The sequence below is a fragment of the Tasmannia lanceolata genome, unplaced genomic scaffold (genome assembly GCF_043159265.1).
Source record: "Tasmannia lanceolata isolate RefF3 unplaced genomic scaffold, GAP_Taslan_0.1 ptg000005l, whole genome shotgun sequence".
NCBI classification, from domain to species: Eukaryota; Viridiplantae; Streptophyta; class Magnoliopsida; order Canellales; family Winteraceae; genus Tasmannia; species Tasmannia lanceolata.
In genome coordinates, this window is record NW_027518682.1 from 2589186 (window position 1) to 2605411 (window position 16226).

A 16226-nucleotide genomic window follows, 5' to 3' on the forward strand; every position below is an offset into this window, starting at 1 on the left:
TTTGGGTTCGAATAAACCATAGATCAGATCCATTCTCTATAAATATTTCCAACAGTAAATATATGTCCGGTACAAAAAATAGAAAGATTGTTAACTAAAGAGCTCTTGTAGGTTCATACCATCTTAGTTTAAGAAGAATCGTGGGATAAATGTAGAACCTAAATCGATGACTAAGACTTGATGTGTCGTCATATAATAATTTAATTATAAGATGCTGTTGAAATTTGGAGTTACTTGACTATCTATCATATGCAGAACTCATACAATGAATATTGCTCATCAATCTTTCTTATATGCGTTTTAAACAATTTATTCCACGCTATTACTATATTGGGCTGGGCCATGTATTTTAAGACTAATAAATTTGTATGCATCATCAATCGCACATATAAAAGTACATTACGTCCCCATCATTTTAAGGGTTACAAGCCCAATCACATTGTAAGGCCCAATTCATGTTGGGCCTGTATGGGTCATGCAACTATGCCTACCTTGGATGGGCTTGGGCCATGAACTTGGATCTACAAAAAGCAATGCTAAATCAGTTTTTAGTTCCACATATTCGTTAATTTCTCAACAAACAAAACTTTATTTAATAGAAAAGGTTAAGAGCAATGTGCAAAACACATAAACTGCCCATGAGCCACAACATCTTTCACGTGCAAAACACATAAATTACATTGAAATTGACTGAATTCTATGCATTAGCTTTCTTCTCCAAGAGATGCTGCGAGATCACTTCGCCAATTTTTGCCACTCCCTGGGTATTAACAAGAAAAGCATTGGCGGAGTGTTCATCTGCAAGTTCATAGAAGATTGTGGATCGGATGATAGAAGTATCAGCATCTTTCTCTACGATCTCAAAGCGAATTCGATACAGGCTAAAACCCAGATCAAGAAGTCCTCCTTCCACCACATCCGTGTCCTTGATACGTTTTTCATTATCGATCATCACAAATTTCTCTTTGTAAGAAGTTAGGCCAGGTGTTCCTAACATGATGATCACCATAATAATCAAATCATTAAACAGGAAATCCTTGCTTAATCCAGCCATTAAACACAAAATTCTTAAGCATATAGGCTCAGCTGATATTGGTCTCTAATCGTTATTTTTGTTTGTTATTAGGAATAGGACTGCTAATCTCAAACAAATTAATATGCTAAGACATGACTATCCTCTTATTTTTTTTATAGTTTTTTTTCAGCTACCTAACAAAAGGGTCTATTTTCTTCTGTTTGGTTTGTGGATTGGAAAGTGAGAATAGGAATCGTTGGCTAGGCATTAGAAGAGCAAATTGAGCATATCAATGAACGGTCAAGATCAAAACAAGATCCAACGATCGAGAGCATGTGACAATTGATTAGTATGAGTACGCCATAAAAGGCATTAGATTTTCGCTTTTCACCATTTACGGCATGTTTGGCAACCATGAAAATAAAAATAAAAATGGAAAACACTGAAAATATTAAAAAAATAAAATGCTAAACAAGGATTTTATTTCTGTGAGTTTTAGCCCCATCTCATTCTTTACTCACTCGGACCCCTCTCGAATCCCTCCCATACCAGCCCTGCACTTAGGGGTGCAACTTGGGTGACTCAACCCGAACCTGACGGGTTCATCCCGGAAAAAAGTCGGGTTGGGTTGAGTTGAGTTCGGGTCGGGGTCGGGTTCGGGTTCAGGTTGAGTTCGGGTCGGGTTTGGGTGGAGTCTACCCGACATTTTTAATAAAATTTTTTTATTTTTTAAGCTTAAAATCTCGGGTTGGGTCGGGTCATGTTCGGGTTGGGAAAAAGGGTTCCTCGGGTCAGGTCGGGTTCGAACTCGGGTCAGGTCGGATTCGAGTTGAGCAAATGGTTGGTCGGGTCGGGTTCGGGTTGGCCTCAACCTTACCCAACCCGACGTGAGTTGCACCCCTACACACGCCCCTATTCCCATTGGCCCTGTTTGGATTGCAAGAAAATTCTGGAAAAGTTTGGAAAGGAAAAATATTTGTAAAATTTCCTACTTTTTGAACACATGAAAAAACATAACTTGACACGTTCCTATTCAATTTTTATTTAGAGGGACGTTCAATTTATGATGATATCCTAAATTAATGATAATCATATTATTTCCCTCTAAATTGTGGAAAGAAAAAAAATCCCATGAAAAAGGTTTTCATGAGAAATGTTGTTCTTGAGATGTAGGGCAGAAACATAAAATATTCCATGGATTTTTTTTCATGGTTGCCAAACATGCCTTTACATTCAAAGATGACTCACCTTTGGGAAAGGTAAGGTGGAGGACTGTGCCGACCCCTCCATCGCCTTCGACAAGTTCTATCTTTTCGATGAGGTTTGGGAGTAGTTTGCCGACAAGATTCGCCAATTCAAGCGTCCCATACACTTCCCAAACCACGCTCGCGGGCAATCCAACCTCCAACTCGTGTGAAAGTTCCCCGTGCATTTTCTTCTTCTTCTTCTTTCCTTCCCTTTGGTGAAAGTTTGGGGACAAGGTTTCTTGGCTCAATGGCTAAGTGTTTTGACATTTATACACGTAAGCATGTTTTGGACATTTCTATGCTTGGAATCTTACAGTTTCTCTCCATTGGTGATTCCCGAGGATAGGGACATCTCCAAGTATTTCAAAAATTATTTGTTTATAATAATTTAAGGAAATACTTCTGAAATTAAATATGTTAATCTGTAAATAATGATTAAAATAGGCCTTAATTGTTTCCCGGTAGCAACAAGATCAGCTTAAAATAATCTTATTTTATTTTTAAATAAGAATAGATTTTGATGGCATACAAAGAAGCCCTAAGTTTATATTGACATTAGAAAACAATCAATTATAGAAGAACTAACACACTTTTACACAATGAATCCGAACCGTTGGCTGCCCCAATCAGTTGCCAAGATTGGTCCTATTAGTGACTTTTGATCATTAGATTAGTCCATAGTTGGGCCCAGTAGCTGATTGTTCCATCTAGTATAGAGGTCATTTGTAAGGCTAGAGACTAAGGCGCTGTTCGTTTTGGATTTTGGGTCGAAAGCTGATTATTGTCCTAAAAACTGTGTTTAATTTTTACTCTAGTTCTTAATGAATTTTGAAAATTGATTGTGAGTCCAATACTGATTATTAGACTTAAATTAAATGCAAAACGAACTGGGCATATGGCATATTACCAAATTTGATACTTTTTAGGACTGCTAAACCGGCTCACCTAAGACACAAAGGCAGGAAGGAGACATCCCAACAAATTGTTGTCCTTTTCTTTTTATTTTAAGATCAAAAGGACGGCATCCTGTTTTGAAAAGTCCGAGCCTCTGCAAAATCTAATTTGAAAAATTCTCGTTAAATGACAATATACTTCTAAAAGGAACTACAAGGCTAAGGGCAGTGCTTAGAGTTTTTGTGAGTAAAAATGTGTGGCTATAAAAGCACATCCATATGTTGTAACGATGAAGTTGTCGCATAAAAGAAAGACAGACTGGGTCGATTCTAGTTCATTTTCCCCCCTCTTCATGGGCAACATAGTGGTCTTAGGCCCAATAGTGCCTCTGTGAGCCTAGCCTTCATGGGCCATTTTTGGTTGTCTTCTTCGTACAACTCCAAGCAATAGAGGTTAGAATCCCTGAGTGACAAGTGACAACGTCATGAAAGAGCAATTTGCAGGCTGGAATCATGAAGGACAGAGACTAAGCAGATAAATGATAGCGGATTTAAGTGAGCACCATGGTGGAGCATGAGGAAAAATTGATAAAATAAATAATAAAAATTATAAGAGGAATGATAGATGCAAGGGCCCTCTTTATGCAAGGGCCGGAGATATTCAACCACGGATATTTGCTATAAACCACGGATATATAACATATCAACTTATATTTTGAACAACTCTTATCCGCAAGGTGGAAGTGTGAGACCCACCTTGTTTCAAGGTGCAGAAATTTCATTTGTTGGGCCCCGAGGTAATTAAAGCGCTCATAGACTAACTTTTCTATCGGATGATCGTATTGTCCATCTACAAATCCAAAGGCTAGGATCATTGTGGATTTGGGATCAGCCTATTTACGTTGGGGCCAACAAACGAATGATTTGGATCTTCAAACAAGGTGGGCCCCGAGATTATATTTTGAACATTACCCGGCCATCATATTAAAACTCATCAATACCATCCATTCATCTATAGATCCGAGATAATACATCCACTACTCTGAGATCTGCTTAAGATAATATGGTGAATGATTGATATTATACACCGAATAACGGTATGTACTCTTTACACTTGACCATTTCTCTTACGTTTGGGAATAAGGGTATTTTTGGGAGCCATTCACTAGGCATTGCAGTATCCGGGGCCCGCACCATTGGCGCGGCCCACTGCAAAGCGTTTGAAGACCGACTCAGCCACAACGACTCTACAATGGACCCCACCTTCCGGGCCGATCTCATGAGGAAGTGCCCACTATCGAAATCAACCCGGAAGCGCTCCAACCTCTAGATCTCAAGACGAACGTCGATTTCGATCATTTCTATTACCAAAATCTGGAGCAAGGGAAAGGACTGTTAACTTCTGACCAGGAATTGTTTTCCGGCAGCGCTGAAAGCCGTGAAATAGTTTCCTGGTATGCCCAAAACCAGACGTTCTTCTTCTCTGCATTTGCTTCTTCCATGGTGAAATTGGGGAAATTGGGTGTTCTGACTGGAACCCAAGGGGAAATTAGGAAAGATTGTACAAAAATAAACTGAGATAGTGCTTCTCTCTAGGGGTGTAAACGGATCGAATTCGGAGCGGATATGGCTATATCCGAATTCGATTACATTATACACTATCCGAATTCAGATTCGGATTCGGATTCGACGGATATTTAATATCTATTACTGAATTCGTATCCGTCGGATATTGTTCGAATTCGGATATTATCCGTATCCGTTTATCCGGTAAATTCGAACATTTTATTGCAGCACTTTATCTTTTTTCTCCTACTTACTCGAATGAATTTTCCAAACCTTAAAACTAGACATCTACATTCTCTTCACAAAATTAACTCTCAAACCCTAAAATATATGAGATCATCTTCTTCCTTTTAAAACAAAGGCAGAGAGAGAGAGGGAGGCGTCGTGTTGGTAGTGGTCTTTGGGTTTTTCCTTCTTTTTTTTGTATATGATGGAATGAGTTTGGGCTATTTTGATGGAATGGGTTTGGGATATTTTTGTTTTTATATTTTTTTTCTAAAAAGAATATTCACTTTTCTTATAGAAACAAAAGATAGTGTGTCATTACTAAAAATAAATATTAATGATATTATTAATAATAAATAAAAAGGATTTACTTCTCGGATTCAGATGTTAAATGGATCGGATATACCATTTACCAAATTCGCATCCGCTAAGAGCCGGATATCTCATAAACGGATTCGGATAATATCCGCTTGAAACGGATTCGGATAATATTCGCTTTAAACGGATTCGAATGCGGACGTTAATCGAATTTTCGAATATCCATTTACACCCCTACTTCTCTCCATGTCTTTACTTTTTTTTTTTTGAAACAATGTAAAAAAATAATTTGGATTTGGCATACAAAGTACTAGTAAAAATAAAAATATTCAAAATAGGTTCTGCAAATTAATCCCAAACCATGGCCTTATTGGAATTCTGCAGTTCTTTGATGACATTTGGCCAATTGGCTTATCCCGTTGTGCTCTACAAGATAAATGTTCCTCGATATCTTACATTTTTTCTTATCAATGATATCTGGTAGGGGTCTTGCCTCACCCCAGCTTACCTATAAAAAAAAAATAAAAATAAAATTGTGCTGTCTATAAACCATTCATTTGTTGGGCTGACCTCGATAGGCTATACTTCAAAAATCATCTCCATGGGATGATCCTAACCCTCTTATCTGTGGAGGTTTCTATAGTGTGTTATTTATTTTAAACCTCATTAAATTAGAGGGTGATGTGGACTTGACCGCGGAAGCATTTAGAAAATTTGCAAATTTGATCTAGATTTGAAACTAAAATCCAAATAATTTCTAGAAGTACTCCAAAAAATTATTTGCATATAATATTATTTAGGTATAGGCTTCTATACCTAAATAAGAATTGTTATGTTTTTGTTTCTTGTCGTATTGTTCTCTTGTATCTTTGGTTCGGGTCCATCACGGCCCTCTTCCTTTCTTAATGAAATCATCCTGCCATCTCAAAAAAGGTTTTGGCTTCTATATATTCAAATAATGGCTAGTAATAGCAACATATATGTCTTTGTTAATATTTTCCAAAGTGGCTTAGTGTCTTATTTTCAAATAAAATTAGCTTAGTGTCTTATTTTCAAATAAAATTAACTTAGATAATCTTGAATTTGTGCAGTCTTCTCTCATCAAAATGATAGTCAAGATCGATATGTTTTGTTCAAGAACAAAAAAAAAAAAAAAGGGATTAAAAACCACTAACATTATTACAAAGGAGTGCAAGTAGATTGAATACAAAACCACCCAGAGCTTAAAGAATTAAAGTGAGCCAAGTTTTGTTATAGCTATGGTTATTAACTTGTATTCTGCCTCACTGTCTCAATGTTAGAAGGTGCAACCTTAGGTTGATTCTTAGCCCTCCTAGGAAATGAGTTTACAACTAATGAAAACACACTAGCCAGATGTAGAATACCTTATCGTTGGACAACCAACCCAATCCATATACGAGAAGACACAAAGATCCAAAGAGTTCTTCTTAAGAAAATTTAATCCACAATCGAGAGTACTTACATGTGGGAGAATGCATCTATTGACAAACTAAATTAGCTACATAAAAGAAATCTAGATAAGTGAAAGTAAGATATTGTAATACATCGGTAGAGAGAACCATGCATTCAACTTGGTGTTTCAAACCTTAGGTTATGGGTTTGAACCGGGTCCAGAGGATGTAGCTGTCCAAGTCTTGTCTAGTTAAGTTTGGACCCTTTGGATCCATAGTAAATATATGTCTGGTACAAAAATATAAAACTTGTTAACTAAAGAGCTCTTGTAGGTTCATACCATCTTAGTTTATGAAGAATCGTGGGATAAATTTAGAACCTAAATCGATGACTAAGACTTGATGAGACGTCATATAATAATTTAATTGTAAGGTGCTGTTGAAATTTGGAGTTACTTGACTATCTATCATATGTAGAACTCATACACTGAATGTTGCTCATCAATCTTTCTTACATGTCTTTTAAACAATGTATTCCACCCTATTAAACATGATAAAATAGATTAAGATGCAATAAAGGAGATTAATAATTATCAAAGGGTTCCTTTGAGTTTTATGGGGGGAAAAGAGGTATTTTAGGTGGCAAAAGGAGTAAGTCTCATAACAAGTTCTTATGGATACTTGGATAGGGACCATTTATGCCCTGTTCGTTTGAGATTATGACAACAGATGGTGAGCCCCAATCCGATTATTGGACTCATAATTACTTTAATTCTGAGTCCAATAATCGGTTTGAGACTCACAATCAAACGAAGAGAGTGTTAGTGGTTAGCTGCCCAACAATTATAAATTTATAAAAATTTTGACGTCCAAAAGCTTTCAAATTGGCCCATTAGCTCAGTTGGTTAGAGCGTCGTGATATTTTCTCTTATTTCTTCTTTATATGGCTATTGGGGCTTTGACTAATGGGCCATTATGAGCCCAGTTTGCCAATACAAGTCTACAACAAGTGGCAGTGATAGCGCATGATCTAGTCTTTTTAGTCAACGCCAAGATTTTGACTTGGGGGTCCATCCATTTTGAGTCCTACTTGTCCCCGAGCCCGAGACTAACACTATGATCAAATGATCCTAACCCCTAGTATCAAGGCCAGCAAAAATCAATGGCAAATTTGTTCCATTGCGTATTATGTCCACGTCCACACTTTCGATGATCCACACCGTTCGTTTGTTCGGACACATTTCGGATGGACTATGCTGTGAAATCTCCCATGTCGGATCCAAACCCTTTAATTGTGGTTCATGAATGGGTGGTTAGATTTCTAAAGATAATGGTCATCATTCCAGGGAGAAATCTCACACCAGCTTTTTCACACCCCTACTTGCTTTATTGCTTAGAAAGGCTTAGAAACTAAATGGGCTTTTAGGGTCCAATCTATTTGGGCTAGGCCATGTATTTTAAGACTAATAGATTTGTACGCATCATCAATCGCGCATACAAAAGTACATTAGGTACCCATCATTTTAAGGGTTACATGCCCAATCACATTGTAAGGCCCAATTCATGTTCGGCCTGTATCGGTCATTCAACTCATGACTACCTTGGACGGGCTTGGGCCATGAACTTGAATCTACCAAAAAGCAATGCTAAATCAGTTTTTAGTTTCACATATTCATTAATTTCTCAACAGACAAACTTTATTTAATAGAAAAAGGTAAGAGCAATGTGCAAAACACATAAACTGCCCATGAGCCACAACATCTTTCACGTGCAAAACACTTAAACTACATTGAAATTGACTGAATTCTATGCATTAGCTTGCTTCTCCAAGAGATGCTGCGAGATCACTTCGCCAATTTTTGCCACTGCCTGGGTATTAACAAGAAAAGCATTGGCGGAGTGTTCATCTGCAAGTTCATAGAAGATTGTTGATCGGATGATAGAAGTATCAGCATCTTTCTCTACAATCTCAAAGCGGATTCGATACAGACTAAATCCTAGATCCAAAAGTCCTCCTTCCACCACATCTGTGTCCTTAATACGTTTTTCATTATCGATCATCACGAATTTCTCTTTGTAAGAAGTTAGGCCAGGTGTTCCTAACATGGTGATCACCATAATAATCAAATCATTAAACAGGAAATCCTTACTTATACCAATCATTTTACACAAAATTCTTACTTAAGCATATGGGCTCAGCTGAAATTGGTCTCTAATCATTATTTTTGTTTGTTATTAGGAGTAGGACTGCTAATCTCAAACAGCTATGCTAAGAAGACATGACTATCCTCTTTTCTTTTCTTTTTTCTATTCTTTTTTTTATAGATTTTTTTCAGCCACCTGACAACCACCAAACAAAAAGTGTCTGTTTTCTTCTGTTTGGTTTGTGGATTGGAAAGTGAGAATAGGAATCGTTGGCTTGACATTATAAGACCAAATTGAACCTATCAATGGACGGTCAAGATCAAAACAAGATCTAACGATCAAGAGCATTTTGACTATTGATTAGTATGAGTACGCCATAAGTCATTGCATTTTCGTTTTTCACCATTTACTGCGTGTTTGGTAACCATGAAAAAAAATCATGGAAAACACACAAAAAAAATGCTAAACAGATCTTATTTCTGTGATTTTTAATTGCATCTCATTCTATACTCACTCGTCCCCCCCTCTTAAACCTCTCTCTCGTAGGGGTGGAACTTGGGCGGGCTCAACCCGAACCTGACAGGTTCAGCCCGAGAAAAAGTCGGGTTGGGTTCGGGTTCGGGTTGAGGGCTTGGGCAACCCGACCCGAGTGAACCCTACCTTTTTAGTAGTTTTTTCAATTTTTTAAGCTAAAAATCTCGGGTTGGTTCGGGTTCAGGTTGGCAAAAAGGGTTCCTCGGGTCGGGTCGGGTTGACCAAATGGTTGCTCGGGTCGGGTTCGGGTTGGCCTCAACTCGACCCAACCTAACCCGAGTTGCACCCCTACTCTCTCGTACCAAGCCTGCACGCCTCTCTTCCCATTGGCCCTGTTTAGATTGCAAGAAAATTCTGGAAAAGTTTGGAAAGGAAAAATATTTGTAAAATTTCCTACTTTTTTTAACACATGAAAAAACATAACTTCACACGACCCTATTCAATTTTTATTTAGAGGGACCTTCAATTTATGATGATATCCTAAATTAAGGATAATCATATTATTTCCCTCTAAATTGTGGAAAGAAAAAAAAATCCCAAGAAAAAGGTTTTCATGAGAAATGTTTTTCTTGAGATCTATGGCAGAAACAAAAAATATTCCATGGATTTTTTTTCACGGTTGCCAAACATGCCTTTACATTCAAAGATGACTCACCTTTGGGGAAGGTAAGGAGGAGGACTGTGCCAACCCCTCCATCGCCTTCGACAAGTTCTATCTTTTCGATGAGGTTTGGGAGTAGTTTCCCGACAAGATTCGCCAATTCAAGCGTCCCATACACTTCCCAAACAACGCTTGCGGGCAATCCTACCTCCAACTCGTGTGAAAGTTCGCCGTGCATTTTCTTCTTCTTCTTTCCTTTCCTTTCCTAGTGAAAGTTTATGGACAGGGATTCTTGGCACATTGGCCAAGTGTTTTGAGCATTTCTATGCTTGGAATCATACAGTTTGTCCCCATTGACGATTACCGAGGATAGGGACATCTCGAGGTACTTCAAAAATTATTTGTTTATAATAATTTATGGAAATAGTTTTGAAATTAAATATCATAATCTGTAAATAATGATTAAAATAGGCTTTAAGTAATGGAAATAGTAGGGCTGCAACTTGGGTCGGGTTTTGGAGAACCCAACCCTACCCGAGAAATATCTCGGGTCAGGTTTTTTTTTGGAAAACCCACGATTCCCAAACCCGGCCCTACCGATGATAAATCTCGGGTTGGGTCGGGTTTTTTCACGTTGACGCAATTTTTTAAGGAAAATTCTTGTTTGGCAAGGCAACTCAACTCATAGAAGCAGAAATTACACTCACGTTACACTTGAATCAAACAATGATGTAATTACACTCATATTACACTTGAATCAAACAATGCTGTAATCAAACAATGTTGTAATTACAATCAAACAATGCTGAATCAACTCAACTCATAAAAGTAGAAATTACACTCACATACAATAATAGTGGGTGCGTGGGTTTTCACTTTTAACTTTTAACTAATAATAGAAAAAAATGTACATACTATAACTTCTGTAACTCGGGTCGGGTCGGGTCGGGCCCCTTCAAACCCGGCTTGACCCGAGATTCATACGGGCTTTTGAATGCTCAACCCGGCTCGACCCGAAACCCATGAAACCTGAACCCAACCCAGGCTATTTTCGGGTCGGGTAGATGCGGGTCGGGTAAAACCCGGCTCAAGTTGCAGCCCTAGGAAATAGCAACAAGATTAGCTTAAATAATCTTATTTGCAAAAATAAGCACAGATTTTGATGGCATACAAAGAAGCCAGAAGATAATATTTATGTAAAGTTTATATTGACATTAGAAAAAATCAAGGGAAATGATTTCATCGCTCCAATATTTGGATAAACATGCGCTCACTTGTTTGTCGTGTAGATATCCCTTTAAATACTACACGACAAACAAGTGGAGCACAGGAATATTCACCTGTTGTCCATCAACTACGCCTTTCGGCCTGATCTTAGGCCCTGACTCACCCTCCGTGGACGAACCTTGCGGAGGAACCCTTAGGTTTTCGGGGCATTGTATATCTCAATTAACACGCTTTTACACAATGAATCCGAACCGTTGGCTCCCCCAATCAGTTGCCAAGATTGGTCCCATTAGTGACTTTTGATCATTAGATTAGTCCATAGTTGTTGCATCTAGTATAGACGTCATTTGTAAGGCTAGAGACTAAGGCCCTGATAATTTTGGATTTTGAGAAACAATTTTGAGTCCAAAGCCGATTAGTGTCCTAAAAAATGCGTTTAATTTCAAGTCTAGTTCTTTATGAATTTTGAGAATTGATTGTGAGTCCAATACTGATTATTAGACTTAAATTAAATGCAATTTTGAGTCAAATAAACAGTTTTGGACTAAAAATTAATTGCCTATAATTTTATATGCAAATGTTTTTTATGTTAAATATGTTTATTTGGAAAGACTATAATCTTTTTTGCTTGTTCCTTTTGCCTTTTGGGTTCTTTTTTTTTCTCCTTTTCTTATCAATAAAATTCTCACAATTATTTAAAAACAAGAAAATGATACAGGAACAACGTTTACGCAAAAAGAGTTTTTGTGAGTAAAAATGTGTGGATATAAAAGCCCATCCATATGTTGTAATGATGAAGTAGTTGCATAAAGGAAAGACAAAGGGGGTCGATGCTAATTCATATTTTGCGCCTCTTCATGGGTTATATATATATAATGGTCCTAGGCCCAATAGTGCCTCTGTGTGCCTAGCCTTCATGGGCCATTTGTAGTTGTCTTCTTCGTACGACTCCAAGCAATAGAGGTTAGAATCCCTGAGCGACAACGATATGAAAGAGCAGTTTCCAGGCTGGAATCATGACTGACAAAGACTGAGCAGATGAATTGTAGTTGACATAAATGAGCACCATTGTCGAGCATGAGGAACAATTGATAAAGTTGATAATAAAAAGGGGGATGATTTTTTCGCTCCCGTAGGATTATGGTGAATTGTGGTGGCGTCAAATCATGTTAAAAGGGGGGCGCATAATCATAAGGGGGGCTCATCGACTCGACTCAACTCAACTCAACTCAACTAAGCCTTTTTCCCAAAGTAGTTGGGGCTGGCTAATGAATCCTCTAGAAAATTTTCATGAAGAGATTTAACCGGCTCAAATTGACTAAGTCTATATGGATCATTTGCTTCCATTTTATCCTATATATCCAAGGTCATGCTCTCTGTTATGTTACTAGCCCTCAAGTCTTTCCTCACTGTTTCTACACAAGTTGTTTTCGGTCTGCCCTTACCTCTTTTTACTCCATCAACTTAGCACGAGTCACTACTTCTCATTGGAGCATCAAAAGGCCTACTTGGAGATGCCCAAATCATCTTAAACAGTGCTCCCTCATCTTCTCCTCAATTGGTGACACCCCCACCTTTTTTATGGATGTCTTCATTTTTAATTTGATCTAACGTTGTGGGGCGAAAAAATCATCACCCTAATAAAAATTATAAATAATGGAACTAGATGTCGGACTAGCAACATTGCTCCCTGTTGAAGTTTAGATATATGTTCAGTAACACCAATTCTAATAGCTTTAGATTTTAGAGAGATTGGTTGTGTTTCACATGGTATCAGAGCTATTGCCTCACGATCATGTCTTGTGCTCAAAACCCAACAACTCCTTAATATTAAATGTCAACATCTAAGGTCAACCCAAAAGTGGCGCGTAATCCAAAAAAAGAAGAAGCCAAGCTTCTAGAGTAATTAAAAAGAAAGGGAAGAAAAAAACGACACCAAGCTTTTGGAGTAATTAGTTATTTCACACTTGCCTGTAAGGAAATGATCATAACGCTGAAGTAAACTCAAAACTGGTAGAATTGGCTACTCTGAGATTTGTGGCCAAATAGAACTGAAAACAAGAGAGAGTGTTAGCCTAAGAAATGACTAAGGATAACACCCTCGGGAAAGAGAAAAATGTGCTCTTGACCATGTTCTTGAAGGAGTGTTCCTTCTTTCCGTGAGATCCAAATGGTGGCGAATAAAGAAAGCTTCCAAAGGATCATTCTCTTATCTGAAGTATGAGAATGGAAAACTCTGGAAATTTCAAATTTGGCAAGAGCTTTAGACCATAGTGATCTTAGAATGTGGGGAAGCAAGTGGTCCGCTAATTCGCACGCCTCTACACAGATGGTGCAGTTTTGGATGATAAGCATATGGCACTGGCAGAGATGATCGATATAAAGATGTTTTAATGCTGTGTTTTCACAATAACAATTCCAAATAAAATTTATTATTAATTTTATATTAGTATATTTATTTAGCATTTAATATTAACCACTGATATATTTGTTACAAACCACGGATATATAATATATCAATTTGTTACAAACGATTGAGTTCTGTGGCCCTTTTCATCTTACATCTTGCACATGTCAGGAGCATGGGTCACATATGATGTTATAGTGTGGCGGAGCCAGGATTTATACATAAGGGAGGTAGGCTTATACATTAGAGTGGCAGCAGGCTTTTAAAGAGGGCTGGCCCAATTGAGTTGGGCCTATTAAGGACTTTGGCCCAACCCAACAGGGGCAGCTGCCCCCTTATGCTACATGTAGCTCCACGCCTGATGTTATACATAATCAATGATCATGATTTCCCACACGTGTCCCTCTATGCTTTCCTGTTGATCCAAAAATTTCCTTTATCATCAATTGTAAAATTGTCTTTGTGCATAGCAGCATATATGATTCTATGGTTGCCCACAAACACCTACCTGCGTTTGGATTGCCAGAATCAGGAATTGGAATGGACATGCATTGTATTCCGATTCTTATTCTGAGTCCTTAAACAGAATGAGTAAAGATTAAATTAATTTTAAAAAAAAAAAGATACTTTATTTTTTTTCTAAAAAAAAAAGATTCTAGTGCCTGATTCTGACAATCCAAACACACCTAGAGATGATAGGCTGCATAGATGAATCATTTCACTTTTATTGATTGTTGGGGCAGCCCTCTAAACATTGGGATTCTTACCAGGTTGAATTTGTGCCCAAATCAGATCCAGCCGAGTCCTGCCCAGTTCAAATTTTGTGCTACCAAGTTAATTGAAAGGTCTTTGACTCACCGAGTTAGGTATTTAAAAAACTAGACTCACTGGGTGGACTCTCTTTTAATATGACGATTGCGCCAAAACGCGTCATGGGATTGTAAGTTGAGAATGTATGCGCGTCCTCAGCCCTATCATTGCAGGCTGTTACAATTTCCACTAAAAGAGCTTAAAAATAAAGGGAGGGGGTGAAATTGAGTAATGCAAGTGTTGGGAATACCAAAATAGTGATAAAATCCTTTCCCTAGTCAGTAGTCATCTCATTTGTTGGGGTCATATTTCCTGAAAAATCTTGGGGTTTTATTGGGTGAGCTCGCAATTTTTTTCTTCTCTTGGTCACAATACTAACAAAACGCTGTCATTCCTTTAATTCCGAGGTTACCCCTGCTAGCTTTTTTTTATTTACCAACAGTTAAAGAAATGGATGACTATACACCATCAGTTGCTGTATGACGTTTTTTCAAAAGGAACTGTGAGACCCACCTTGTTTCAAGCTGCAAAATTTTCATTTGTTGGGCCCAACCGTAATTAGGGTGTGCATCGACTAACTTCTCTATCGGATCATCATATTGTCCATCTACAAATCCAAGGGCTAGGATCATTATGGAGTTGGGATCAGCCTATTTACGAATGATTTGGATCTTCAAAAAAGGTGGGCCCCGACATATATATTTTGAACATTACCCGGCCATCATATTAAAACTCATCAATACCATCCATTCATCTAAGAGATCCGAGATAATACACCCACTACTCTGAGATCTGCCTAGAGATAAGATAATATGTTGATTGATCGATATTATACACTGAATAATGGTATGTAATCTTTACACTTGACCATTTCTCTTACATTTGGGAATAAGGGAATTTTTGGGAGCCATTCGATCTCTATTTTTAACTTGTTTGACTATCATGGAGATAGAATGACCAGAAAATCGCGCTATCAGATGATCTCAACCGTACAATCAATGCCATTGAAGTGGGTCCGGGTCAAGCTTTCTCAGAGTATCATTTCCCACATGATAAAGCTGTCCATTTTCTGTCCTTCGGAAAAGAGGAGTCTGTTTTTGGAAGACTCCGACGCTGTAAAATAACAGCTCTTAGGTAACATTTATTACATCAAAGGAGAAAAAGAAGAGGAGGAACGGAGTTTACGGTGGTAGCCATTTTCTTTTGTTGTTGAGTTCTTGAGAAAAGTCCAGATGAATCAGAATTCGCACAGAGACATGAAGAACTCAAGAGAAAGAGAATCGCTACCACCGTAAAGACAATCGCTACTCAAGAGTTGCAGAAGCAGTTTCTGTTTTCCCTTTGTTAACTTACCAACTTCTCTAAAAGCTTAAGCTGTTAGAGAAAGGCAGTATTTATCTTTTATACTTTAACACTCCCCCGCACGTGTGGCCCACTTGGCAAACACGTGGCACATGTGGTCCCACTTTAGGCCGACCATTGCATGTGGATTTTTGCTATCCGGGAGGTTTGAACTTGAGACTTTTGGCTCTGATACCATGTTAACTTACCAACTTCTCTAAAAGCTTAAGCTGTTAGAGAAAGGCAGTATTTATCTTTTATACTTTAACACCCTTCAAGCAATATTTTGCCCTTGATGACGGGCCAAATCATCTCTTCCATATTTGGGCATGACTCCGCATCCTCTGGGCTTTCCATAAATTTCTATGCGGAGTCATGCCCAAATATGGAAGAGCTGATTTCGCCCGTCAACTCTCAGGCTCTTCTTCCATGATTGCTTCGTTGAGGCTTAATTTCTCTATAGTTTATTTGTTTTTCTTTTAGGA

General features: G+C 38.0%; 2 protein-coding genes across 2 annotated transcripts; both read right to left on the reverse strand.

Annotated features, from left to right (window-relative positions):
• Positions 1-565: 565 nt before the first annotated feature.
• Positions 566-2498, reverse strand: LOC143876474 (norbelladine synthase-like). Its single transcript, XM_077378182.1, has 2 exons — positions 2264-2498; positions 566-990 (listed from the first exon to the last, which is right to left on the reverse strand). Exons 1-2 carry the CDS (start codon positions 2445-2447, stop codon positions 698-700), a joined length of 477 nt encoding a protein of 158 aa, XP_077234297.1. The 5' UTR covers positions 2448-2498; the 3' UTR covers positions 566-697.
• A 5853-nt stretch (positions 2499-8351) lies between these two features.
• On the reverse strand, positions 8352-10279 carry LOC143876475 (norbelladine synthase-like). Its single transcript, XM_077378183.1, has 2 exons — positions 10011-10279; positions 8352-8775 (listed from the first exon to the last, which is right to left on the reverse strand). The coding sequence occupies exons 1-2, from the start codon at positions 10192-10194 to the stop codon at positions 8483-8485; spliced, it is 477 nt and encodes a 158-aa protein (XP_077234298.1). The 5' UTR covers positions 10195-10279; the 3' UTR covers positions 8352-8482.
• Between the last annotated feature and the right edge of the window lie 5947 nt (positions 10280-16226).

Bases quoted from the DNA above. Each gene is read 5' to 3' on its own strand.
- LOC143876474 (XM_077378182.1), bottom strand. From the start codon at position 2,447: ATGCACGGGGAACTTTCACACGAGTTGGAGGTTGGATTGCCCGCGAGC. The intron at 991-2,263 runs GTGAGTCATCTT...TCATCATGTTAG, and splicing joins CCACCTTACCTTTCCCAAAG to GAACACCTGGCCTAACTTCT.
- LOC143876475 (XM_077378183.1), bottom strand. From the start codon at position 10,194: ATGCACGGCGAACTTTCACACGAGTTGGAGGTAGGATTGCCCGCAAGC. The intron at 8,776-10,010 runs GTGAGTCATCTT...TCACCATGTTAG, and splicing joins CCTCCTTACCTTCCCCAAAG to GAACACCTGGCCTAACTTCT.